This window comes from Trichoplax adhaerens, genomic scaffold (assembly GCF_000150275.1).
Source record: "Trichoplax adhaerens TRIADscaffold_3 genomic scaffold, whole genome shotgun sequence".
Classification (NCBI taxonomy): Eukaryota; Metazoa; Placozoa; class Uniplacotomia; order Trichoplacea; family Trichoplacidae; genus Trichoplax; species Trichoplax adhaerens.
Genome location: NW_002060945.1, coordinates 5273647 through 5299926, shown reverse-complemented (window position 1 = coordinate 5299926; position 26280 = coordinate 5273647). Strand labels below are relative to the sequence as shown.

The window sequence follows — 26280 nt, the reverse complement described above, 5'->3', positions numbered from 1 at the left end:
TATAAATGAAATTACAGTTAAACAATTCTGCCTTGCATATCGAAATTGAATTATGAAAACTTAGAATAGACGTCATAAACATTAATTGTTAGTAATGTGCACAGTATGTATATAATGTAATGTACCATTTTGTTGTAATGGCATTTTCTATAAACCGGTCGTGATACATTTACATTGGAAAGAATAATTATATGATTTATGTAAATCCATCAAGAATAAAATAGACACCATCTCAAGGCATTATAGTGGCTCTGCACACTGTGCAGTATTATCTTGAATTTAAATAAATTACTAAAATTCTATGTAATATGTGGAATATAAACAATAGAGCGCCTTCGCCCTAACTGTAAGTATAAATTGTTAAGAAAAGTCTATAAAATAGATAAGCTCTACCTATCCATACACACAGTAAATAACTCATAATAAGCTTATTTCAAATATTCTTCGTTCGAATATCATCACGATTACAATACGGTGGGTAAGGAATTTTTATCCCACATTCCTTTCCTCGAATGATACTGATGATAAAATCTTGGAACCTTAATTCTATATATTTCCAATCCGAAGCCGACTGCCCTGTTATAATGAATGAAAGGGTCAAGTCATCGATAGCTTAAGCTACATGCATAAATTCGTAAAAAAGACTGAATTCACATTGAAGACAAAGCATGAATATTTACCTATCGACTAATTCAACATCTTCTCCTCCCCACTTGCTTTTATAGTCTCTTGTATTCATTCCACCAATACGATCCAAATCAGATTTAAAAATACCCAAAATACCCAAACCTTCCGTTTCCCAGAAACCTAAAAGTATACTTTATTACAATAATGTCACTGTAGCCAAAATAATCTCAAACATTTGTAACAAACCATTTAATTCTTTTCTGGAATAGCCGCAATGAAGCCTAATCAATATCGGTGCAGCCGCTAATTTTCCTTCTACGGTGTGCTAGTAAGTGAAATTAAAAGATGGTTAGATTTATTGTACATCTCCATACTTAAATTAACAAAGGGAAATCGTCAAACCTTGCGTATTATATCAATAAAATCAGATGGAAAGTAAAGATGCAAGTCTAACATTAGCACAATACTATGGGGATCCTAAAGACAATAAAATATTACAATCAAATCCTTTCTCTTTGTTATATTATTCGATTCGTAAGTTTCAGCATAAATACTCAGCTACTAACTAATCAAAATTTTACCAACCTTTATAGTTTCTATAGCAGCTTGAATAGCTGCAGTTTTCCAAAAAATTCCCTGTCTTTGTATTAAGGTATAGCTATCGGAAAAAGACATAAAAAGTGAAGATAGTTTAATATAAAGGATCAAATATTATAAAATTTTGAACCTTTATTATACAATTTGTGGCCCTTCACTACGAATCACACCTTTTCAATTCACTATCAAGCATCAGCTCTGTCATGTTTGCATCAGTGCTATGATGATCAACGATAATAACATGAAGGGTATATCCTTTGGCTTGTTTTTGAAACTATTATAATTATCAATCGTATAATTTAATAAATAAATAAATAAATTATGTAATTAATTAAATATCGAGCAGAGAACAAGAAGTACAGAACGTAGAAGCGCAAGATTTTACCTGTGCCATTTGTTTGATGAAATGTTTTACCCATATACCTTGGTTGTATACTAAGAGTAGTAAAAATATACATTACGAGTAAAGTATCGGAATTAAGAGAAAACATTTGGTTGACGTATGCGCATACCATCAGTATTTACCGTCAGTAAAGTATCAACGATAACTAACCGCAAACAATAGCATACACGTCAGCATGGCGGTTCCAGTGTATTCCCTCTGGAAGGCATAACCTAGATTGATTTCTTAAATATCTATATACATATTGCGATATCCTAACCGTCCGTGCTAAAAGACAAATCATGAATATTATTAATATCAATATTAATACATTTATTAAAGAGGAGCATTGTTACTAACTAAATAACTAAGTAAATTATAATTACATCCATATTTTTCGATATCTTTCGAACGGTTAAGCTCAACCTCCTAAAACACAATAGACAAAGACTAAGTTTTGTTACGATGATCAACTGCAATCAATGCATTGATCCATTGCTAGTCACCAGTTCTATCAGATATATCTCTCCACGCTTGTCATCGACGCGTTGTTCTAAATTTAAAAGTTTCTTGTACAGTAATCGTCTATTAAATGATATAGATTAGTTTAGCGCATACTGTAGGCAGTGAACGACTAACTGCTGAAAAAGATTTAAGTACCCTTCATGTTTTTTCATCAAGGCATTAGTATATGTCCGATTTACTTGCTGGACATCCTAATGTGTATTAATGTCTAACATTTACATCCAAAGTGGTGTTGATGTGCTTTTTAAATTTGCTATAGTACCACGTGGGTTACTTTCTAGAAAAGCTGTACTGTATATCTAACAACATACAAATAACTGGATCTCCTTATTTCCAGCACTGGTTCTGCGGAAGTCAGCTATCCAAGTGTTATCTCTTGGGAAGACCTGCGTCGGAACTATCTATAAGTTAAATGTTAATTTGATGTTAGTAAACGAAACACTAGACAGTTTAGAAGCAAATGCTTAAAAATCTTACATAGTGATAACATGAATATCGCCTAATTTTCTTTCTGATTATATAAGTTGGTGAATACTGGCATGTTGGTAATATATCCTGCGTTTGTTTTTCTTCTAATAGGGGTACTGACACAACCAAATGCACAACCCATGCTGAATAATTTTACGTTTCTTATTATAATTATAATGCCACTTACATTTGTACATGCTTTCGCGGTCATTAACTTTTTCTTTACTCAATACTAAGCCATCGTGATCAGACTAAATCAGTCAATAAATAAAAAATTCTAGGTAAACTAGGAACTAGGTGATCTGTAGCAGTAATAAGTGATCATTTGCGAACAATTTTCCGTACTAGGAATGTGCTTGGAAGATCAACTGGAATATCATTTCTTTTCCAAGCAATATTTCTACCCTTATTTCCAGTACCTATAAATGTAGTAAAAAGGTATGCTACATGGTCATATGTTCAAGTCATAATTTAAAATTCTAATATTACAGAAGCAACAGAGAATTACTACAAATGTGTATTTCATTACCATCATAGAGTGATAACGAATTCGCTGGTATATCTTTAAATTCATACATTTCAGGACCCTTCCACTGCAAGTCAATGATATCTCAAGTAAAACTGAAGTTATTCAGTAAATACAGTAACTAGCAACTTTGTAGCATATAAAAATTTTAAATTGAAACCTGTATAGAAAGATGTCCTGGAAGTTGCCCTTGCTTGTGAAGTATGTCAATAAAATATTTCTTCCCCTCTTCAAGGTGTAATGCTTTGGTGAGTTGTGTACTGTACTTATTGTATTCTCTGTACCAGGCAAATACGTTATGCATCATATACGAAGGCTGTTCAAACCAATTTGCATAAGATTAATTACAGAGATGAGAAAATATATATATATATATATATACATACAATATGCTATAACACTGTACAGTATATACTATGCTAAGAATTTAATATTAATACAATCTTTCCTCGATCATAACAAGTGCTTTTGCTAAGACTTTTATGAGCAGTGCTTACTTGTCTGATAAAACTATGAAGTACAACATTGTAAGGGTCGTCATTGGAACTGATCCATAATTCTGATGTATCATAAGCTGATAGAACAAATTGATAATGTCCTAAAATATTAAAGGTTAGGAGTATAAATTTTTCTGTAAGATAACAATGCCAATCAGACAAATTCTACTGCATTTACGATGATAACAAAAATGCAGATCCGGCACTAAAATAGTACCATAATGACTATATTATCAATCATTATTACTTTCTTATGAATAAGTAAACCTACCAGTAGTATAGGGATGTATATAGCCAAAAATTCGCTCTCCAAAGTTAGTAAACTTTTTACTCGTAGTTATCGATAAAGAACGAATAACCATTTCTTGCTATTAATATTATTACGAATAAGATGAGAATTTACAAATAGCAAGGTACTATTTATGAATGAACAAGTGATCATTAACTTGTCCACTGATGAATGCAGTAAAAATATTTACTAATGATAACGTGAAATAAGTTTATGTACTGATATATTATTTTACATCCTTATATAGCCTAATCAGTACTACAGTATATCACTTTACTAAAGTGAAGCTATCTGTAAATCTATAATTTATTCTTGATAAAATTTAATAAAAGGGGTCTTTTATAACTACCTCTTTTTTGTCTCAAATGATAATAAACTTAATTAAACTTACATCCGGTTGAAGAGGAAAGTTGAGATGTTTTTTTAGTGAGTAAAGCAAATTACCACAGATATTAAACCAAATGTGACGAGTCCACATTCCAGCTCGCTAATTTTAATCAGCAACGAGTTAATTATAATTCTAATTTACTAACAAAGGCGTTATGAAAATTTCTATGAAAAAGTCTATCTTAACACTCGGCTATGATGACAGTGTTTTGCTTAATTTTTAAACAAATCATATTGTACTGTCTATTGTGCAAATAGCTATTACTGTTCACCCTGTATTGATCATTGCGTGTAGAATATACCCAATACTATACTAGCCGTACAGTATACGGAATATAACGTTAAAATAACAATATTTGTAAACTGTTCCATGCATACCCGGATGCACTATAATCATTAGTGTATAGTTCACTACTTATGATATAATTTGAATTGCTGTAAGTTTGATACACTGTCCATTTTACAAAATAAGAGAGTCAGCCAGACAGTAATAAACGAAATTATCAATTAGTACCTTGAAGGGATAGTCATGTTATGAATGAATAGTTTTAATGAGTATTGGAGTATTTCAAAATAGTGATTACAATAAAGGAAAAAAATTTTGAAAAGTGTCTCCAAGTAAAACTATACAGATTTCAAAAGTAATAGATATATTAATGAAAAGAAATGATGTTCAAGATGATTATCCTATATAAACTATAAACTACTATACTGTATACAGTAGTATGTTCACCAAGTGCGTCATACAACAGCGTAATGTTGAAAGGCTGCTACTGAAAAGCTCGACCGATGAAAAATCACTTACGAAGACAATGCATTCTTTAGCAATATTTGCTAATTGATTCGTTATAATATGTCTACTCTTACAATTAAATTGATCGTCAATAAATACAGTAGCTGTATATGTAATGTATGTATCCGATTGATGATATTTTAGTATACTGTAGAAATTGATTATTTCAAAGCGCTAGTTTACCTCTCCTTGTAGACCAATTCTACGCTCTTGCAATTTCATTTTTTGGGATAGAGTTAAATCAGTCGTGCCAGCTGTAATCCAAAAACATATAATCATGCCTTGTAGCATACTGAACTTTACTGATAAATTATCCATTGATATAAATTTTCTAGCATAGTACTGTACTGTAATTAAAGTACGTCATAGCAACATATTCGTATGATATTACGCAGTATCAAAGAAAACAAAAGTTAAAATGATTTGATCTCAACTTCTAATGTATCATTATTACGGCCAACACAATGTTAGCCGTGAACGACTACTAACATCAGCGGTTACAAAAACTCGTAGTCCATTTTCTAGCTTTACTTCCAGCGTATAAATTAATTAATATTCAAAATTAATGGCGTGACTCGAACTTTTCATTTATACTTTTGATCGATCTAGTTGTACAGCCTTCCCTAGTAGAAATTTTTATCTTTTAAAATTTGTACGATAGTATTGGCACTGTGAAACATATAATTGACCGCGACGATTATCTATAATGGCAATACGGGTATTCGAATATGCTGCAGATTATTTCAATGTGACATACCTTGTGCGTAGTTAATTGGATTACATTACTCACGCCATTACTCACAGGTCTCTATGCTATTAGTAATATTGAGTACAGTATACTGTATGGATAGATGAAGAAATTGGTTGCATTTGCTATTATGAATTGAACTTTTCCTCATCTCTTCATAGTGTAACTAAATTAATGAAACTCTACAGCTATGTTATCAGTATAGCTATACGAGTGTACATCACTTGGCAGCATTTAAATAGATTAAAGTTTCGAAATTTATCTGGTACAATAAGCCGTTGCATTACCTAGCCTAACAATGATTAGCAGATGGGTTGATGGCCTTTGCATTTGTGAATGAAACTTCCCTTCTCTTATAGTTTAAGTAGAATTAAAGAACGCCGATTGACTACAATTATAAATTTACTAGTCAATATATGTTCATTTGTAGTCAATGATGACCATGTATTGAAGCGTCAATGGAATAAAATCAAATGCTGCACTACCTAAACTATAGTCTTTGACCTCTCTGGGTTAATCTGACTACAACAGTTGTCTGTGATGCAGTTATTCGTTCTTCAAGGATGTCAAATTTTATACAGCGATAAAATGAAGCAATTAATCACTTCTGACTTTCAAGAATAGGCACATCGATAGTGCTATCCTCGTTCGATTAGATACATCTCCTTAGTTGATAAGGATATCATATTACCGTGGATGACGGTCGTCCAATATCGATAGATGAAAGCGATCACCAAGATGAGCAAAACAAGGAAAGCCAGAGTTGATCGCTTCCTCCATAGCCAAAGAGCCATTTCTTCCCTCGTTATAAAATGAGAACGCTATCAAAGCTGCATACTGTCCTATTTTCAAAATGATCCTGTTGTTTTATAACCACTCAAGGTAACACCATGGCCAGACCAATTCGCTAAAGCATCTCCAATTATTTTGATCCTCTCGACCAGTGTTGAAATTTTAGTTTCTATTCGTTGCAGTTAAGAAAGTGGAAGGAGTTTTCTGGACCAAGCTCAGACCACTTGGATCTACGCTAGGCTGATATCATTTTCATTCTCTTGACCGTCTACCGTACAGTAAGCACCTCACGTCGAGTACAGTACTTGCACTGTACGGAGTGTACTGCACACTGTAATCTTGAACTGTCCTACTGTACAGTACTGTACTGTACTGTACACTACAGTACAGTCAAGAAAAAAATTGAAGAACAGTACTGTAGAGTGGTACAGTGCACGCAAGCGCATAAACGAACTGGACTGCTTGATCACTTTCATTTTGGCTAGCACATACCTCGGTTAGCATTTGACAGCAAATGTCGGCCAATGAAATAGGATAGTGTGAGAATTATACGGATAGCAATTGAATAATAGCTCATGTGGGAAGAATAGAAATAAGTGGCAAGGAGAATAAACCACATTGGAACAATATAATTCACTAGTTTACAGTATATAGGCCACATAGTTTCTGAATTATATAGTAATAGACGCGTAGAGACAATTGGGCGTGATGCTAATATTGAGATAGAGTAATTAATAATGACCAGACTTGTAGATCAACCGATACATCCAATTCATTTATTGTTAATTTGGAAAAACTTACCGTTTACCAATGAGTGCTTAATAATGACCAGACTGGTAGATCAACCGATACATCCAATTCATTTATTGTTAATTTGGAAAAACTTACCGTTTACCAATGAGTGCTTAATAATGACCAGACTGGTAGATCAACTAATACATCCAATTCATTTATTGTTAATTAGGAAAAACTTACCAATTACCAATGAGAAACTCAACATAAATCTAAATCAAAGCCGATATCTTTCCAACAACGAGCAAGATCAAATCCAAGATCAAATTCAATAAAAAAACTCCACGATTTTCCTAGCTCTCTCCTCCGATATCTTAGCTGTAATAGCCTTAAAACAACTATACGATATACTGTAAAAAAACATATCTAAATCGTAATAATTAATACGAATGTTAGTAATATCACGATGTAAACATAACAAGGTTATTGAAAGAGAATATATGATCGGTTACTACATGATGCAACACTATGCTCCATTCATCACCAGCTGGGACTAGTCGGTGATTCTCTAATGTAGAACAGCCAGTGCATAAAATGTCGATACCGTACATCGTATTAGAGATTGAGCTAATAATTAATTACTGCCCTTAATTTATCACCTCTATTACAATAAAACTCGCAAGTAAGCCAAATCATACGTACGAGTATCTACCGGTACATCGTAAAATCTTGGCGAAATGATCAATGTACAGTAGAAGATGAGCTGAGTATAATAAAAAAAAAGAATAAAATATCAAGCTGATCTACTTTAATCATTTCCCTTAACAATCTGTTACTGATTGATTAGTTCTGGCAGTAATTAATAGTTAGACATTGCCTATAATGAATTCATAACTTGCATTACAATAGTACTCGCACAGTAAGTAAACCAAGTCATATGGACGTCATCAAATCTTTTCATAAATTAACTCTGTTGGTTCCCAATGGAAAGAAGACACGGTCATTGATAATTTTATACTAGCAGAGCCCGCGCTCGTTATACTTTACGTAATGTATATGTTAAGGTCAATCCTTAACATATATATATACACTTGGACTTTTACTTTATATTATGAGAAAAAAATATATCATTTAAAGGCTCTATCAGTGCAATGCTTTATTCTACTTTAGCAGTTTTTCTACTTTGCTAGTCTTTATAAATTTCGAATGATGATGCAATTTATACTTTGTCAAGTACCACTAATAATATAGCAATATAGCATTAAGGCGTTTAATTACAAGTCAGATAATCTAGTTCGTGTTTAATTAGTAAAGTAGCACTCGCAATACCTATCATACATTATAAAATCTTTCATTCAATAGAATCTTATCATTCCTAATCTTTCACTTAAATCTGCTGTAGAATTGACGTAATTAAATTTACATATACTACTATAAATAAGCCTTTTACATACAGCTTATGATTCGTAAGCTAACAAGATTAAAACGCTATAAAATCAAATGATATGCTACTGTAAGCATCTTCATTTCACCGAATGATATCAGAAACTATGGATATACTATAAACTCGTATAAAAGTATAATGTAAAAAGTTCGTATAATCATCACAGTTGTCATTTACTATCTCTAGAATTCATTAATATCTACTTGGTAATGTTAGATCATTCTAATTTACTCATTTTACAAATCCTTGCTTTTACTAGTAGTGCCCTATGTGAAGTATATGGAGTATCAGATACAGTCATATCTATGTTCTGTACCTACATATGGAGACATCGTAATTCATACAGTATGATTAACTCAGTGATATCATGACTAGAGAGAAATACGAAATCAAGTTGCTAGTTAGTTCTAGGCTGATTTTCTAGAAATTTTAATAAAAGTGAGATTTATTGACCATACAGAATAATTACCTCCTATCATAATGTATAACATGAGTGCAATCATTTACAGTACTAACCTCAATCGCATAAATGATCAATGGTAAATAAATTAAACATGATTTAACATTGATACCTATTTCTACCCTTGTTGCCAGCAATTATAAATACATAGAATAAGAATTATGTACAAAACTTAAAGCAGCTATTAAGTTGGCGGCAATAAAACTCTGTCGTAATAGAATATTATAAGTATTTTAAATATTTAATCTTTATTCCACTTTAATGGTAGCATTCGTCAATAGTAAATTTGATAATTCGAATAGTCTTATATTTAATATTAAGGTAACAGTAAATTTTTGATACGTCTATTAACAGTATTCATCTCAAAATCTTTTCTCTATTTTTTAGCCTATGTTTGAGCCTTGATCGTACAGCAATATATGAACACAATACTCACTATAACTGCAATAGTGATGGTATCATAGACTACCGTCAATGGCGGATATTTAGTACATGTATATTAAATCTTTGAAAGTTTAAAAACATAATTCTTAGTGATAAATGGATGATATAAATACCTGCAGAAGTTAAAGAAGAACGGGCAATTGCTAAGTGCTAATAGTTTATGCTAATCGAGTTGCTACGGAACTTCCCAGTAATCTGGCTTGCGGAATAATGATTAGGCTTCTTTTGCTCAGTACTATAACCACACATTTTTCTAAAAAGAGTTATAATTTCGTGACGTGTATCAGCCATAAAATAACCGTAAACTAGTGGATTTATGCTAGGATAAGCAAATGCTAGATATTGTGAAGCTATTAAATGAGTAATAGCTGACTTTGATAAGGGTGCTACTAAGCCAATAGTTAAAAAACAGATAGTATAGGGCGTCATACAAACGGTAAACATGCCAATAACGGCACAAACCTGAAAAATGACTTTTTTATTCTTAATAATCACGTTAATAGCTCGATTACTTCTTGAAGCATTTTCATAAATGATTCTACTGTTGTGCCGATAGACGATGATAAATAGTCGCAAATAGACAATAATTGAAGACGTCAATGGCATAAAAAATAAGATGATAAAGACGAATAAGAGATAAATCCGGTCATTTTCTAGATTTTCGGAATAAAGTGAACATATTGATCGATGAATGGTGTCAAATGTAAAAAATGGTAAAAATGCTATAAGTAATGATGCAATCCAAGACATACATATTACCAGCGATCCTTTCCCGATAGTGGCGTGGTTGTTGTAAAAGAATGGTCTAGTTATCGATAAGTATTTATCGAGGCTGAGTAGGCAGAGGTGAAAACTTAAATTGATAATAAAAGCTATACCAAGCTTTGGTAAGATATTGCAAAAATAGATATTTGATCTTGAACTCGTTGGGAAGGCAAATCGGGGATATAAATAGATCGTTGCATACAAGATATCCACCGTACACATACTTGCCATAATTGTGCTATTTAAGCTGCGAATACGCCTTAAAGTAATGATGCTAATCAAAAAAAGATTAGTAATTATAGTTATATTAGATAATAGAAAGTAGCCGATACTGAAGTTGATACGAATAGGATTATTTGTTCCATTCTTAAAATTGGAAACATTCATTTTGAGGGTCTAATATAATATCTATGAAACATAGAAATAAAAGAGATCACTCAATCAGATTCATATTGGCTGGAAAGTTTTTAGCATTTCTATTTACCAATAAATTTATATTTTAGTGCTAGGACATTAAATCTTATGACACCAATGCGATAGAATTTGAAACGCACTTCCCAGTCTGAATAGTTCTAAATAGCCTCAAAACTCGGCATTAACTTCAATTAATATATAACATAGCACACAATATCAACGGCATATTACAGATAGCTAAAACTTTCCAAACTACATAACAACAAGTTCTTACCTAGAAAATCAGTGAAAAACTGGTAATTTTGTTAATTTCATTCACTCTTTAGTATGATCGAAATATTAAAGCCCAGAATGACTAAGCAATTGCAATAAATATTCACTTAATGCAGAATTCTAAATGATTGATTATTTTATTGAGGCCACTAAAAAATTTCTGTACTTTACATTTAAAAAATTTCACTAAAGAGTGAGATAGGTTAAGAATGTACTTCAAGATAGTCCCGATAAAAAAATGGAAAATTTGTTCAACTTTCTAAGATAACCATACCTTAAAATCAAAACCAGGCCACAAATAAAATTGCTCTATAGCCTAAAACTTCTTCAACGAACTATGTATCGCTAGAATCAAGGTATTTATAGAATCAATTAATTACTAAATTGCAGATTTCACTAGAGAAGAAAGCTACCTATAAATTAGCTTTTAATAAAGGTTAAGTCTGCATATAAGAAACCAAGAATTCATATTAAGATCTATTATACCACGTTTCGTACGAATTAAAATTAATGACATTAGCATTTTACAGCGGAAATGATAGTAAAGTAGCAATTATTGAGAAAAATATCACAGCTATCATGATAAATTATGATGCATACGGTATAAATAAAGTGTATAATTTAATTTAGTTTCTAGCTTTAATTAAGTTATTCTTATAGGACCATACCTAAGTTACGCGAAAGATATCTATTCTGACATTTGAATAATAGGTAATTAAATTAAAACAAGTAATCATAAGCATAATTATTGATAATTAAAACTATTGAACTAATTAGCTCATAAAACATTGCAATATATTTGGTAAATACAAAATATTATATGTTTCTATCAAATGATATCATCGTACTAGTATGGCAAGAACAATGAACTACTATTTTTTCCTTAGTCACTGTCGATGTTAGTGCCTTAATTAACTTATGATAGACTTCAATAATTGAATTTTTATGCAATCGAAATTTCCTGCTTGTAATAAGATTAGGAAATGAAATATCACATTTCACTTAAAAAGTAACATAATTTGAGTCTCGAATATACACATTTCAAAGTATGGATAACAAAGCAATTAAAGCTGTCCATAAATTGTGAGCGAATCTAGCAGGGTATACTACTATGCTAAAGGTCAATATAATTTGGTAAATGCACAACAACAAGCTTATTTATCATTACTATCACTATTATCGATGTATGTCAATATCATACTTTACGAAGAATTGCTTCCATCGTCATTTTGAAGATTGACTAGTTGATTTTGTAGGTTAAATAAAATTACCATTATTCGGCATAGGTGTGGGCACATATATTGTATATACAACAACACTCCTGAATGAATAATGCTTTTTCCGTCTATATTTTGTAGTGAATACACGCAAATTTTCGATTAATTATTCTCGAATGTAATGATAACCGATTACAACCTGTAATCAAATTATTGTAATATGTAATAAATTTACAGTAACAGATCGTCTATTTAAGTCATTCGACTTGGCTTTATCTAATCTTACCTGGATTAATTCTAAAAGTGCCTCTGATCCACCCGATCACTAGTCTTAGCCAGTTTAAGCTATTTTATGGATTAATAAATTATATCAAATATAATAGTGAGTGTGGGTTCAGTATTTTGTTTTAACCATTTAGAACTTCACTTTAGAATCACTTTCTCTGCATTTACCATGCGAGCATGTACAGTTATACTAAGGATTCATGTGAGTATCTCCAGATTTGAAGAATAGATGATAAAAAAGACGAAGATACTCATATTGAAGTTAAATAGAGAGTCTTAGGGTTGAGATGTAAAAAAATAATCTCTGATTGTCACTGCAGTTATGATACCATAGTATAATTTTTCCATTTTTAAGCATCTTTTCTATTACGCTAAATGTATTTGTACTATTACATTCTTGATATTGCGATTTAATACGATGCCTGAACTGAGATAAAATGAATTGGTGAACAGTAGATGGCCATTAAAAGTATTCCAATATGACATTCGACAGTGAAAGATCTACACATGATCGATTACCATACACGCAGTAGCAGTCGGATACTGTATGCATGGAATATACGCGTACATATATTGATGTCAATTAGTCAGCTATTACTGATATCTTTTAAGTCCTAATAAAATTTTACGTTAATCACGGCTTAATAAGGCAAATTAATTCCGTACCGTGATAAACTTACTTACCTGCATCTATTGGAAATTTTAAAGTATTTGGTACCGTATAAATTTAAGAATAAGACATATATACTTAAGAGATGAAGAGTTGGTAGCATCTTGATTACCTACTATCGATAAAATAAATCTACTAGCTCTAAATTAGCATTTTGGCTGACTCATTGTCCGCAATTTGCTTTAGTGTATTATCCAGTAGATTTCGGTACTATACAATTTATATCTAGTAACAGAACAATTCAATTTAGATTCAAATTTTGTTTGCCGATTCATTTCAAAAATAGCTAATATCATTTAATATATGGATAATAACTAGAAACTTTAACAACTTGTCTAAAGTCAAAAATTGGAAATTTATGAATAAATTATGATTAATTAGTGCTTATCAATTGTAAACAGGGTATTTCTAATTTGAATTAAGGCTTAATTGAATTACGCTACTATTTAAATCTAATAATCTCTTTCCCTGTTAAGTATCACTGTAAATTTGCAATTATTATATGCTCCAATATTTCCCTCATTACCGATTCATCATTCGTTAAAGGAATAAACAACATTGAGACTACTATTGCTAAATGACACAGCTGTTATTTTGCCATAGCACGAAGTTGATTGACTTATCTTAAATTTTTATCTATCAATTGTAATCTGCATACGTTATGCCGCTTTGACGTCGTCAATTAATGAGTTTTTTTGTTATAAAACGCGTTATGTTGCATAGTTAAGGTTTGTTAACTAACCGCTAGTAACCTACTGTATTGGCAATACTTTAATGCTGGTCGATCTATCAAAATGCTGACGCGACAGTGACCCCTAATATACAAATAAAATAACAAAAAAATTCCCTTCCCTAATCAGTTTGTTCGTCTTTCTAGGGATGTTAATAACTGTTCTTATCACTCAGACCCAATCAAAACTATTAGCTTTACATAATATAATATAGTAGTGCTAATAGCTGATAAGTAATTTCTTCTAGGATTGTAATTCTCCTGTAATAATGCGTACAATTTTGCATAAAAATTTTGATAAGACGTCGTAGTTAAATACACGTATACCGTATATGAAATAATATTTGATGGCATTAAGTTTCTGTCACCGGCCTACTGATGCATGAATAAAGTTTCAATCAAAGCAGGTGCATTACTAGTGAGTCATTACATATTACTGTTAATAATGCAGAAGATATGAAATTTGCCATACTCTAATAATACCATGGTACAATCCATTTGTATGAGTGAAAAAGAACTCAGAAAAAAAGATGACATAAAATTTTTAACATTGCTATGAGTTACAAGGCATCTATGCCAGTAAAATAGACTGAATTATTGTCAGTGTTACTGACCTATGAATTGCAGTAGTAGAGTAGATTAGATAAATACGAAATTCATTTGCTGTTTATACTGCCATTTTATTGAAGGACTTTCATATGGTATTTTAGCATAATTGAGAAATATCGATTGTATATGAAAATGATCCATATGCACAAGTCTGTAAGATACTGTACGTCCAATATACTTTATGATCATCGTCATGCAACTGTCTACACTAGACTTTCTGAGGGTCTATAGTCTACTCCATAGAGGTTTTTTTTTAACCACTATGGTCTAGACTATGTTCATATCAAATCTCAAGTTCTTTACAGCTGGAAAACCGCAGCATCCCTTAGCGCTTAAATGATCTTGTATGTCGTCTGATCTTTTTCGGAGAAAGGCTACGCCTACCTACGTTCCGTCTATCTTGGTTAGAAACTAAAAAGTGATTGTGATTGCTTATATTTCCGCTTCGTTATTTTAAGGAATTTTTTTCATTGACGGCAACATTGTTACAGTAGAAAGGCTCTTACAACCCGATACCAATGATGATCAGTCATTTTTTTTCTACCTTTTAGAATACTATTTTAGTGCTATACACTTTTCCACTTTGCAATGCATAACAGCATGTTGCATCTATATCACTACCATACAACGCTTGAAATTTTACGACAACTGCAATTTTTCACATAATCGAACAAATTTGGTATCAGTCGATTGGAAATAAGATGCTTTTTGCGCATATTCGATTTGTTGCAAGTATACAGTACACTGTAGATCGCATAGCAGTGAATAGCTTTGCATAGTGTACAGTGCATGGTGGGCCACAACGTTGACAAATTATCATTTACTGTTAGCCAAGTTGGTCAAATTTAAGAATTAGATATCCTAATTTCTGGGTTTGCATGGCTGTAAAAGCAGCAAAACATTTCAGCAGTGCGAGTGAACGTCCAAGTCATAGAAAAGGTTTTTCAGACTTTTTCTTATGTCTCTATAGTCTAAATACACATTATGTGTCAAAGTATTTTATCACTTTGAAAAGAATCAACCAGTGATATTAATAAGCAAATACTAATTAAAAGTTGTTACATTCCATAGCATTTGAGTTCCATTTTGACTTCTAACATTCTATGATGGCTATCCTGAATTTTAAAGAAAAATGTTGCCCAAAAGTGACAAAATGAGATGATAGGTGGTGTACAGTGTACAGTGCTGTGCAGTGTACTGTACGGTATGCAGGAAATGACTGTAAATTACAGTGTATAGTACTGTAGACCGTACAGTATGATATGCAAGGTACAGTATACAGTACAGTACAGTACAGTACAGTACAGTACAAAGACTTACATTATACAGTACATTGTACTGTGGGCAGGAAGATGATGCTCGCAGGGAACCCCTTGCTCCTGCAGTTGTAAACTTGGAAAAATGGCAAGCTGGAAACAGAATCATATCCTCGTATTCAATAATCTATCCCTGCAATAATTGATTATGCTATAGGACAAGATTAGAATCATTCAATTCCCTTTTGCTCGTGATTACTATATTATCGATAGAAGTAGTGCTAGTTGGACTCCATGCCAGACTGTCAATGCATTAAATACCCTCGTTTGTCAAGCGCATTCAGTGGAAACAACGTTGGTGCGGTGCAGTATGGCAGAAGGATCATTCAAAGTTATCCTCCTCATTGATGCAACAGCATGCAAGGTTGAGAAAGGAATTAATTTAGTTCATCTTGATTTAGGCCTTCTTCGAATTTTAAGCTATCTTAATCATGTATGTATCCAAAATGGCCAAGAGTTATCTTGGGGCTATAAATTTTACTCTTGTGATGAATCCAATGTTGGCTATGAAAAAAGGCAACTTGTTGATATGAGCCTCAAAAATTGGGAGAAATTCCAGGAAATAACATGGAAAATATTATCCTCACAATCGGAAACTACCAATCACCATCAGCAATCTCTAAATAATAAAAGCCAAGCAAAGTATTTAAACCAGGCTCTTACTGAAGTTACGATCTACTTTCCATGGAATCAACCTGACTTATTGTCACCAACTCAATTAAATTATCGTCATGATAGAAGGAATCGTAAAGAAAAAATTTCTCCTTTAACCAATTTAATCTTAATTATTCGACCTTGCCCCTTATCTAGCTCGTCATTAAAGGAATTCTTTGGCAAAGAGTACAATTCTTTAACTGCAGAATTGCTAGAAGAAAATCTATTAACAGATATTTTACATCAAAAATTAACGCGAACGTTAGGCATTGGCTTAGGCTGGATTGATGTTAACCACGGCCGACTAAATGAAACAACTTCTGTAAGTCTAGACTCTATAATCAGTTTACATACTCTACTTAATCATTGTAATGCTTGTTTAGAAATGTAGAATAATGTTGGCTTGCATAAATTATATTCCTACTATCATCATTACAAATGATCTAATTATATTATTAGTTATTAAATTACAAATATGCACCTAGAAAAGAGCTTATATGTATTATAGGTAACGCAGACAATCTTATCATTTTCATCCCGCTTTATTATAGGAAATAGACAAGACTAGTTATCTTCCCCAAACTGATATTATAGAACAATTCAATTGTATGTTGAGCAAATTAAGAGGTTTTCTTATACCAATATCTGTGCTGACTGATAGTGGTTGCATTGGCTCTTCGCTACTAATCAATAGCGGAGATAGCTCGCAAAATCTTGTACAAAGCAGTTATCAAATTAGAACTAAATTAAGAAAAGTTGAAAATACGATCAATAGTAAAAATCCTCTGAACAATTTAAATCATCATTTTAATCAACCTATTTCCACCCTTAATGCTCACCTATTGATGATACCTACTAAAAAGCTGAATCAGTGTTATCAGGTCTTAATTCCAAGCACAGCAAAGACACAGGGTCTCGATGTAGATACAAATGACAACCTACAAAATATCAGTTTATATTACGGAAACGGTAAGAATGTTATGGTAGATGTTACACTGTAAATGGAATAACGTATTACATATAGCTGTTAATACAAATAAACCATAACGGAACTAAATATTAAGGTGAAAATGCTTGTTACTTTCATAGGCAGGAACGTTCATCACTTTCATGGCCAATTCGATTTATCATCTATACCGTCCACATTTACAAGGTTATTTAGTAAATGTACAGTATTAAGATATACTCATAGAATGTACTAATTTAATTTTATGTTTCTATTAAAGTACTCCACTATCGATTAGAATGAAAAATCTAACAAGACCTGCTGGAGTGGGAATTATTAAAGGAATTGTCAGTAGTAGCGTCATTCCACTTCCTTGGCATTACTCTGAACGTGTATTTACTGTTAGCCCTTCAAGTCAACCCGATCTAAAAAATGCTCCATCTCTTCGAAGTACTTTTACAAATATGATGATTTTCTTAAAAAGAACTAATCAGTCTTTGGTATGTTTATTGTCTAAATCAAAATTGGATGACGGATTATTTCTAGTTTTATAATCGCTTTATTTTTAATCAACGTATTTATATACGTCATATACCTATTTTATTTAAATAATCTTGCATAGGTTATCGAATTTTCATCTCAACAACAAGATTCAGATCCATTGATTTGTCTGATGGAATCATTAACCGATTCTTGCGCGATTTTAAAAATATTGAAGGTCGAAGGGATAACAACTGTGGAAAAACTACTGATATGGAGACATCAAAATCCACTGTGTCACCGATTATGCCATATTTTAACATTCGATAAAGCTACTTCGAGCTTGCTGGATATTTTCTTATCATCCAATAAACCAACCCTCTCTGTGAACGATCAAGAAATTTCTATGAATCTCTCTAGCCAATTTATCAACTCAATATTTGATGATGCAAACTCGAATGGTAATCAATTTTTCATAATAGCTCATTATTTTCAGAAAATCGTAAATCACTTCATTGATAATACATCTTAACTCACATTATCTAATTTTGTAGATTATTTAAGGCAGCCATTCCTGTTAACGACACAATTAATGAAATACGATCAAAGTTTACCTACATTACAGCAAAGCAATATAGTAGTCAGTAAAGGTCAAAGGAAAGAATTACCTTCCTTAACAACCCAAGCTAGATCCACCAATAGAAGCACTACGTATGTAATAGGCCAATTGTTAAGATAACATTCTTACATTTATTATTTATTCTTACCGATGTACTGTATTAATAGTATCATTCATTTCTAGCGCAAATCATCTACATTCTCTTGAAGTAAACAGCCATAGAAATCGATCTGAAAAAAGACAGAAACAAAGTTCATTAAACCAGATTAAAAATAGATCTTTAAAAAATCGTCAAATTCGCGCAAATTCCACTGGCTCAGTCGCTGAGACACGAAAATTTATGTTCTCTAAAGAAAGAAATATTACCAAGATTGACAAAGTCAAGGATAACGTAAAGACTCAAGTTACAAAACAATCGAGGACAAAAAATATATCACAAAGCTTCGAGGAAGAAGACAACAAAAATTTACTTAATGAATATTTAAGTCATCAAGCTAACTCTGAAATTAATTATAAAGGTTATTGCCTTTGCTACTGTATGCTGATAGATTGCAATTAAAAACTGATCTCGACGCCGTATGCATTTTTAATTTCGTTTCCAAATTAGGTTATGCAACATTAGATGCGTTGGCAGAATATGTTTACCTACGATGTACATGCGTTACTGAAGAGGTATTATGGCGATATTCTATCACTTGTAAGCTACCATTATTCTGAGTTAGAGTCAGTTTGACACTTTGCATTATTTCGTTTAGTTATCCACAGAGCCTATCGTAATTGCAAAAGATATAGTTAGAACTGTTGTACTGTCTATTCAAAATTCGAAGCAAAGCATAGATTTGGTAAGTTTTCGCTAGTTGACAATCGATATTAATCATAGTGACATTTCTTTACTGAATCTCAGTGATCTTTATGTTTTGACTATAGTATATTGATGTGCTTTATAGGTCAATTCAGTAGTGGAATTTCTCAATAATAAGGTTGTAAAGTCTGTAGCCGATATAAGAGAGAATTACGGAGCAACAAGTGATAAATTAACTACAGATCAAAAAATGCGCCAGTAAGTAGCTCTCTGCCAACTCCTTAAAACTTACTGCCTCTATCTGTTTGCGAAACGCTCTTTTATAATTAATGTATATATACATAATATGCAAAGCCCAACATTAGATAGAAAGGGTTATACTTTCGGTCGAATCAGTCGTATTAGAATTTTATTTATTTAATACTCAAAAATCCTACATCTAATTATTTAGAAAATGAATTGTTTTCTTATACGTAGATTTATCTTTCAAATTGTTATGCGCCTCGAAATAGTATGTTTATTACATAATGAATCAATTGATAATAATCTCTTGCAAGAGGTAAGAATATCGAAAAAATCGCTTGTAATGTCCTTTCATGATACAAACTGGTAACCGTCTGATACCGCATGATCACCCTTTCAGATTACCATGTTACTCCAACGGCTATCGTTTTTAGCTGATCCTGGATTTGCTAATAAATTTCTTGACGAGGTGGTTTTGGAATGTTACTTAAAATATCTTGGTCATGCATTGAAGGAACTGTACACACAACTAATGCTTGAACCTCCGCAAGAATTGTCATCACCCTCTAAGACTGAGAGTGACATAGAATCGCTAGCCGATCCGGTTCCCCTTAGCATGCCTACTTCTCCTCAGAAAAAAGACGTTGATGAAAAGTAACTAGTCATAAGTTTAAATTTTTGACTATTTAGGCTATGAGCTTAACATATTTAAAATCCGAATTTTTAAATATTCCAGTTACAAACCGCGTGCGCTGACACGTCATCGAAGCTTCCAGAATCTTGGAAAAGTGCTCAAAATTGCAGTACCAGCAAAAAAGAAAATGCCAAGAGTTCAAGTAAATGAAAATATAAAGCATTTACATCGAGATCATTGTTAATGTTCGGATAAGTTTAGTTGTATTTATTATAACACGAGGATTCGTATCGTTGCCTAATGTAGAGTGAAGTTAGTATTTCATCGAATTACGGAAAAGATCGTCATCATAACGTTAAACGTAATCTCTTTCATGACGCTAGTGACCACAATAAAGGTATCTAGTCATTAAGTTGAACTTTAACGCCAATATTTAATTGAAGTGTCCTACTGTCATATTGATCGTTTATGCAATGTATCTACAGAAAGTAAGTCAGTTGCAGATACTCCTCTCAAGAAGCAAGTCGCTAATCCAATATGGCGTAAGCAAGAAAGAGCTAGGTACCACTAATCCTGATAGAGTCACGAGTGAACCCTTTTATCGTTGCATCGATGTTTTAAATGTTTGATTCTTAAGTTTCCGATAGTATAGAAATTTTTGATTATTTCAAATCATCTATTTTACAATTAGGAGAAAATTTCATAATATTTCGGACGTATGTATTAGGGAATCTCCAATTTCTAAAGGTAATTTTGGTCGATATACAGTATTTGTATAATATCCAGAAGTCAAAGTTTAGAATTGTGTTTATTTATAAAATGCTTACAAATGCTTTCATATCATACATTTTGTACATTAGTAAAAAGAGGAAATGTCGTCCGTAGTCTAAAATCAAGATTTTCGGAAACATTAATGTCGAAGCGTATACTTGGCGAGATAGGAAAGGAAGTAAAATCTGATAGCTGTAAATCAGTACCATTATGAGGAACCATATTGTTCTCTAAATATTTTTTAGTGCACATATCAATATCAGGAATATTGACTTGAGCGCTAGTTATAAAATGGTGCGAAAAAATTGACTGTAAATAATTATTGGCTGTTAATATATTATTAAATGATTTTTTTGTATAAACAATGAATTAAATAGCATATAGTACTGCACTTTAATCTTAAGCGTTAACAGGCTATAGACCAAGTATTTATAGCTTAAATTAGAGTATGTGTCGAATATCATATAAACAGATAATATTGATTTTCGTTGTAAATATTATTCGCATCGATTGCTATGATTATGTTATCATAGTGTAAAATGTAATATGTTACTATTTATATATTGGTGAAGTTACGCCTGATATTCATGTTACCTGGTAAAGGTTATTAATATTCTATAAGTGTTTAGTGCTTTTACTTTCTGAAATTTCTAATACTAGATAGAATATTTTTTTCTCGACTTCGATTACTTATTGTGAGAATGATAAGTAATAAGGATAGACTTTAAGTTATGGAATATATTGCGTTATGATAAATATAGAGTACAATGGATTATTGCTACAGAGACGTCTTTATCCTGCCTTTCACGTATTTGCTTGAAATCAATTCAATTGCTATTTTCATTATGTACAAATGCCTTCAAACGAGCCAAATGATGAATTGCTCTATATAATTCAACAAAGTATAGAGTTCATTCACTAATAAACAGCTAGATACTAGTGACTGGGAATTGTTGAGAAAATCTAAAAATTACTAACTTATACTTTATAAAGTCACCATACCTTTGTAAAGGATCATTTATCGCCATTTTACCACGATCATTATGTGCCTTTCATATGAAATAAGCCAAATCAACAGCAATTAATTATGTTATATTATTAACCTTTGGAAAATATAGAAATGACAACTTACTTCGTGTACATCGCCTTTGCTAAATATTAATGCTCCACAGTCTGAAACATCGTCACTTTCACTCGCAGCAGCTTGAACATTGAAAATCATTTGTTTAAGTGTTTCGATAGGTCTTGGCTCATTCGTTAAATCTTGTTTGTGCTAAGAACGTATGATCGATAATTATGTTAGGTATAAATAAATACAGTATGCTAGAAAGTAGCGAGAAAATAGATTAAATAGCTAATTAACTAAATTCTACTTAAAATACCTTCTTGAATTCGAGAGATTGATCGAAATGACCCGTACCATTCGATTTCTTATCATTGTTATTTTTAATTCGCGGCGTTCGCTTTTCGTTATAGTACCCTTTTGCTTGAGTATCAGTAATATGTCTAGGAGATCGAATAGGACTTCGAGGCCTAACGGTGCGATAATGCTGATTTGAATGATTCGATATTGCTGTACGATCATGACCTTCTAAGGTAAAATCGGAGGGTGTTGGGCTAACTGAGATGTAAGGCATCGGGGATTTGCGCAGCAGTTGATCTGTAACAGTGCTTTCAATATCATCATTTATTGTAGGTTCAGCAATTTTCTTTAGCTTTGCTATTTTATCATATAGATGATGATAATTATATTTGGCTCGCATATTTGCCTTTTCTCTTTCACTTGGAATTCCATTTGGAGAGTATAATAGCAATTCATCAGTTTTCACCGATTCCAGATCATGATAACGTTCTTTTTCCATGATTTTAACATTCTCCTTGCCGTTATGGTATTGGTCGTTTAGTTTAGGGATCTTTTCATCTTGGTTGTTGGACAACGATTTACTGATGTCTATGTATTGTGGTGGCTGGTTTTGAAACTGATTATTTCGCATTGCACGCGAATTACTCTCGTATACTAGACGAGAAGGATTTGATTTAAGCTCTGGTGATCCATAGCGAAATCTCATTTGTCTTATAAATCTTTTATTTTCATCATTCTTTATTTTATTCTTTCTTAAGCTATCACGATACATATCAATCAGTTGGCCAACATCAACGTCGGATGTTGCATTGCTAGTAATATCATCATTATCTACATCTGTATTTTCAGGGGATGGTAATGACGACAATGATGGCATACTTTGATTAACATCCATATGATTTGATTGAGCTTGAGATGACCAATACTTTATCCAGTCTTTTTCTGTCCAGTTCTTTTTGTTTGATTTATTACGGTAATAATCATTCATAGGTGCTTCAAACTTAACTTTATTAAAATGAGTACCGACAGGTTGATTCTTCAAATGAGGCTTAGATTGATTAATGGTTAAATTTGAAGATTGATTGACACCCTCCGAATTGAAATCGTTACGATAAAGCAAATTATCTACGATTGCATCTGCTTTCAGATTCTGCTGGTAATTTAACCCTCTTCTCACTATAATATTGTAACAATTAAACAAGAAGTAAGATAACTAGAAAGTATTAAGCAATAAGCACAATTTATCTTAAGATGGAATTTCTTAAGCTAAAGATTCTAAGATGATATTGTTAAAGACACTGGAATTATATGTATTCTTTCAACCCTGCATATTATCATTGAAGGCCTTTTTTTAACTACGCTGCTTAATCTAATTAATCAAACTTACCATTGGTGGGTAGAAATTCTGTATCTTGATTAACTTGAGAAAGCTGTTGAAATTTCAGTTTCGCCTGAACTATTGCTGATCCATTGATAGAATTATGATCTCTTGGTATTTTGGGATTTATTTCTGTGTTTTTATATTTTTTTTCGACGGTTGGTTTTTGCCTTACTGGCGTCGATGCTAATAAAACCGATGTTAAGCGATGGTAATCTGCAGAAGCATCACTGATAGTATATCCAGTATATTTTTCGATATAAGCATTTAATGTCTCTGATGCTGTTGAGTAGGATCGATTATTAAAGAGGTAACTACCATTTTCTGCTCGTACTAGATCTTCAGTAGTAATCTTCTGTGGACTTGGCATAATGTAAGATAATATCTTTTAAGCAATTGAATATGAAGAAATAAAATCAGAAAGTCACTTTATCTCAATAATGGTAAAATGAAAAATGTAATTGAACCAGGATATTATAAAGCCCAAAGTTAGTTATGATCCATTTTCATTAACTTTGTAATTTAAGAGAGATTACAAAACCTAATACAACTTTTAGCAAGAAATAAATTCTTCTATCATGATTCGTTTTTAATTATGTAACTCGACAGCTCGAAAGTTCTTTCCAACTTCTGATAGACTACTCTATTAGGTTTAAATGAATTCTTACAGTGGGATAAGTAGGCACCAAGAAATAAATTATATATTCTGCTGTAACAATTTACAATTTTTCTTATCAATAGCATATACAAGTGAAAGACTGAATAACTGAAATAGCGCTCTTGCCAATTTCAACTATCGATGACTAAAGCGACTTACAGATTATCCAAATTATTTCATCGTATCTCTGAATAAAAGCTGTAGTGTCCAGTCTTTCGTGCATTTATAGTACTTTACTGCTTTCTTATCTTAATCAGTTATCTAGAATGGAATAAAGAACAATAATATAATTTTTAAAACTATAATAGAGTTACTGTTTGGGCTTGCTATATGATCCTATACTATCCTATATTTGCTTGAATAACGGTTAAGGGTGTAACCATAACAACCGTTAAGAAAGAAGTGATAGTCCAACGCCCATGAACTATATTTATTAAATTAGTATAAAGCGGTAAGATTGTTACCATCTCTAGATCTTCTAGTAATGTTACCTACTGAGCTAGATTTCAATAAATTTAATCCCATTAAATTTAAATGCGTTAAGGTATAAGTCGTAAAAATCATTTTATAGAACAGCATAACAAGGTAAGGCATTATGCAGAGCGCCTCGTATGAATATTAAATAATGTAAACCTCAACACCATTGTTAAATGCTGAACTATAGCAATCTAATTTCTCGCTTATTCATGCACGTAAATAAGTGACACTATTTACAGACAGGATATATGTAAATGTTATACAACGGTAAATCCTATAGATTATAGGATGATGTAGTCTTGTCAACATGATTAATAGTATTGAATGCCTAATCAGTATAATGAATCTCCTTCCTGACACATTCAGTAATTAAAATGTTATCGTTTGTAGATAAGACAAATTATATCAGCGTATTGAGATCATAGCTTAATTTGCGTAAACCTCATAATAATAAATACTACGTGTAATGATATTCAGCAATTTTCATACTATAGATCATAAATTATCATTTGTACTAATAGATTCTATATAGTAACAATTTTCTAGACAATTATGATTTCTATCTATATTTATAAAGCTAAAGTATTGAATAAAACTCTTAATTGATGCCCAACTGATAATTACGGTTTATCGATCTTACAACAGCCGCGTTTACAAATCATCATTTTAATAGGTAATATTCACTTAATTTAATATCAGAGTATTGCATATTATAGAATTGAAACTTTATTTCAGTATCGCTATCGATACAAGAAATGTAACAAATACACTATAATAATACTTTGAAAAATAAATTTTGACCATTACGATTTTATAATGTCAGTATCTCACTTTATGTAACAAATTATATCAAAATAGCAAGGCTATATATTCTAATACTCCATAAATTACAAATGGGGCGAACTAGCTAGCTTACACGAATTTACATTGTATGCACGAGTATATTTCCTCTAGTCCACCATAATATGACCATTAAATAATATTCAATGAACACAATGAGTAAGTGTCTCTACTGTAAATTATTTAAGAAAATAGACATTGCGAAATAAATTATAAAATTGATTATGGAATGCGCTATGAGTTGATGATAATCGATATTTTATTTAATTTGGCAATTTTGCCTAAAAAATAAACTTTCATCAAATATCCTGATAAATATTTACTGTACAATGTGTTACCGTAAAACAAAGAAAAGCATATTCACACTGCGTAATCACCGTAAGTTATAAAGAACTGAGTTTTCAAGATATCCCATAGTCAGTTTC

At 31.8% G+C, this 26280-nt stretch overlaps 3 protein-coding genes across 3 annotated transcripts; 1 reads left to right on the top strand and 2 right to left on the bottom strand.

Annotated features, from left to right (window-relative positions):
* Window positions 1-464: 464 nt before the first annotated feature.
* Window positions 465-6633, bottom strand: TRIADDRAFT_54610 (uncharacterized protein; the record flags this gene model as incomplete). The annotated part of the gene is made up of 19 exons (XM_002110478.1): window positions 465-576; window positions 681-807; window positions 874-952; window positions 1030-1104; window positions 1213-1285; window positions 1395-1498; window positions 1610-1659; window positions 1778-1894; window positions 1993-2035; window positions 2443-2532; window positions 2609-2742; window positions 2787-2850; window positions 2945-3018; window positions 3129-3192; window positions 3623-3723; window positions 3894-3990; window positions 4303-4398; window positions 5275-5345; window positions 6531-6633. 19 exons carry the CDS (start codon window positions 6631-6633, stop codon window positions 465-467), a joined length of 1674 nt encoding a protein of 557 aa, XP_002110514.1.
* Window positions 6634-16300: 9667 nt separating this feature from the next.
* On the top strand, window positions 16301-21353 carry TRIADDRAFT_54609 (uncharacterized protein; the record flags this gene model as incomplete). The annotated part of the gene is made up of 17 exons (XM_002111025.1): window positions 16301-16966; window positions 17196-17613; window positions 17734-17797; window positions 17889-18090; window positions 18213-18531; window positions 18625-18781; window positions 18873-19207; window positions 19297-19361; window positions 19445-19531; window positions 19637-19749; window positions 19969-20050; window positions 20135-20388; window positions 20471-20570; window positions 20675-20765; window positions 20854-20929; window positions 21060-21115; window positions 21229-21353. 17 exons carry the CDS (start codon window positions 16301-16303, stop codon window positions 21351-21353), a joined length of 3210 nt encoding a protein of 1069 aa, XP_002111061.1.
* Window positions 21354-21966: 613 nt separating this feature from the next.
* Window positions 21967-24250, bottom strand: TRIADDRAFT_54608 (uncharacterized protein; the record flags this gene model as incomplete). The annotated part of the gene is made up of 5 exons (XM_002110477.1): window positions 21967-22024; window positions 22142-22188; window positions 22272-22412; window positions 22522-23678; window positions 23890-24250. 5 exons carry the CDS (start codon window positions 24248-24250, stop codon window positions 21967-21969), a joined length of 1764 nt encoding a protein of 587 aa, XP_002110513.1.
* Window positions 24251-26280: the final 2030 nt, after the last annotated feature.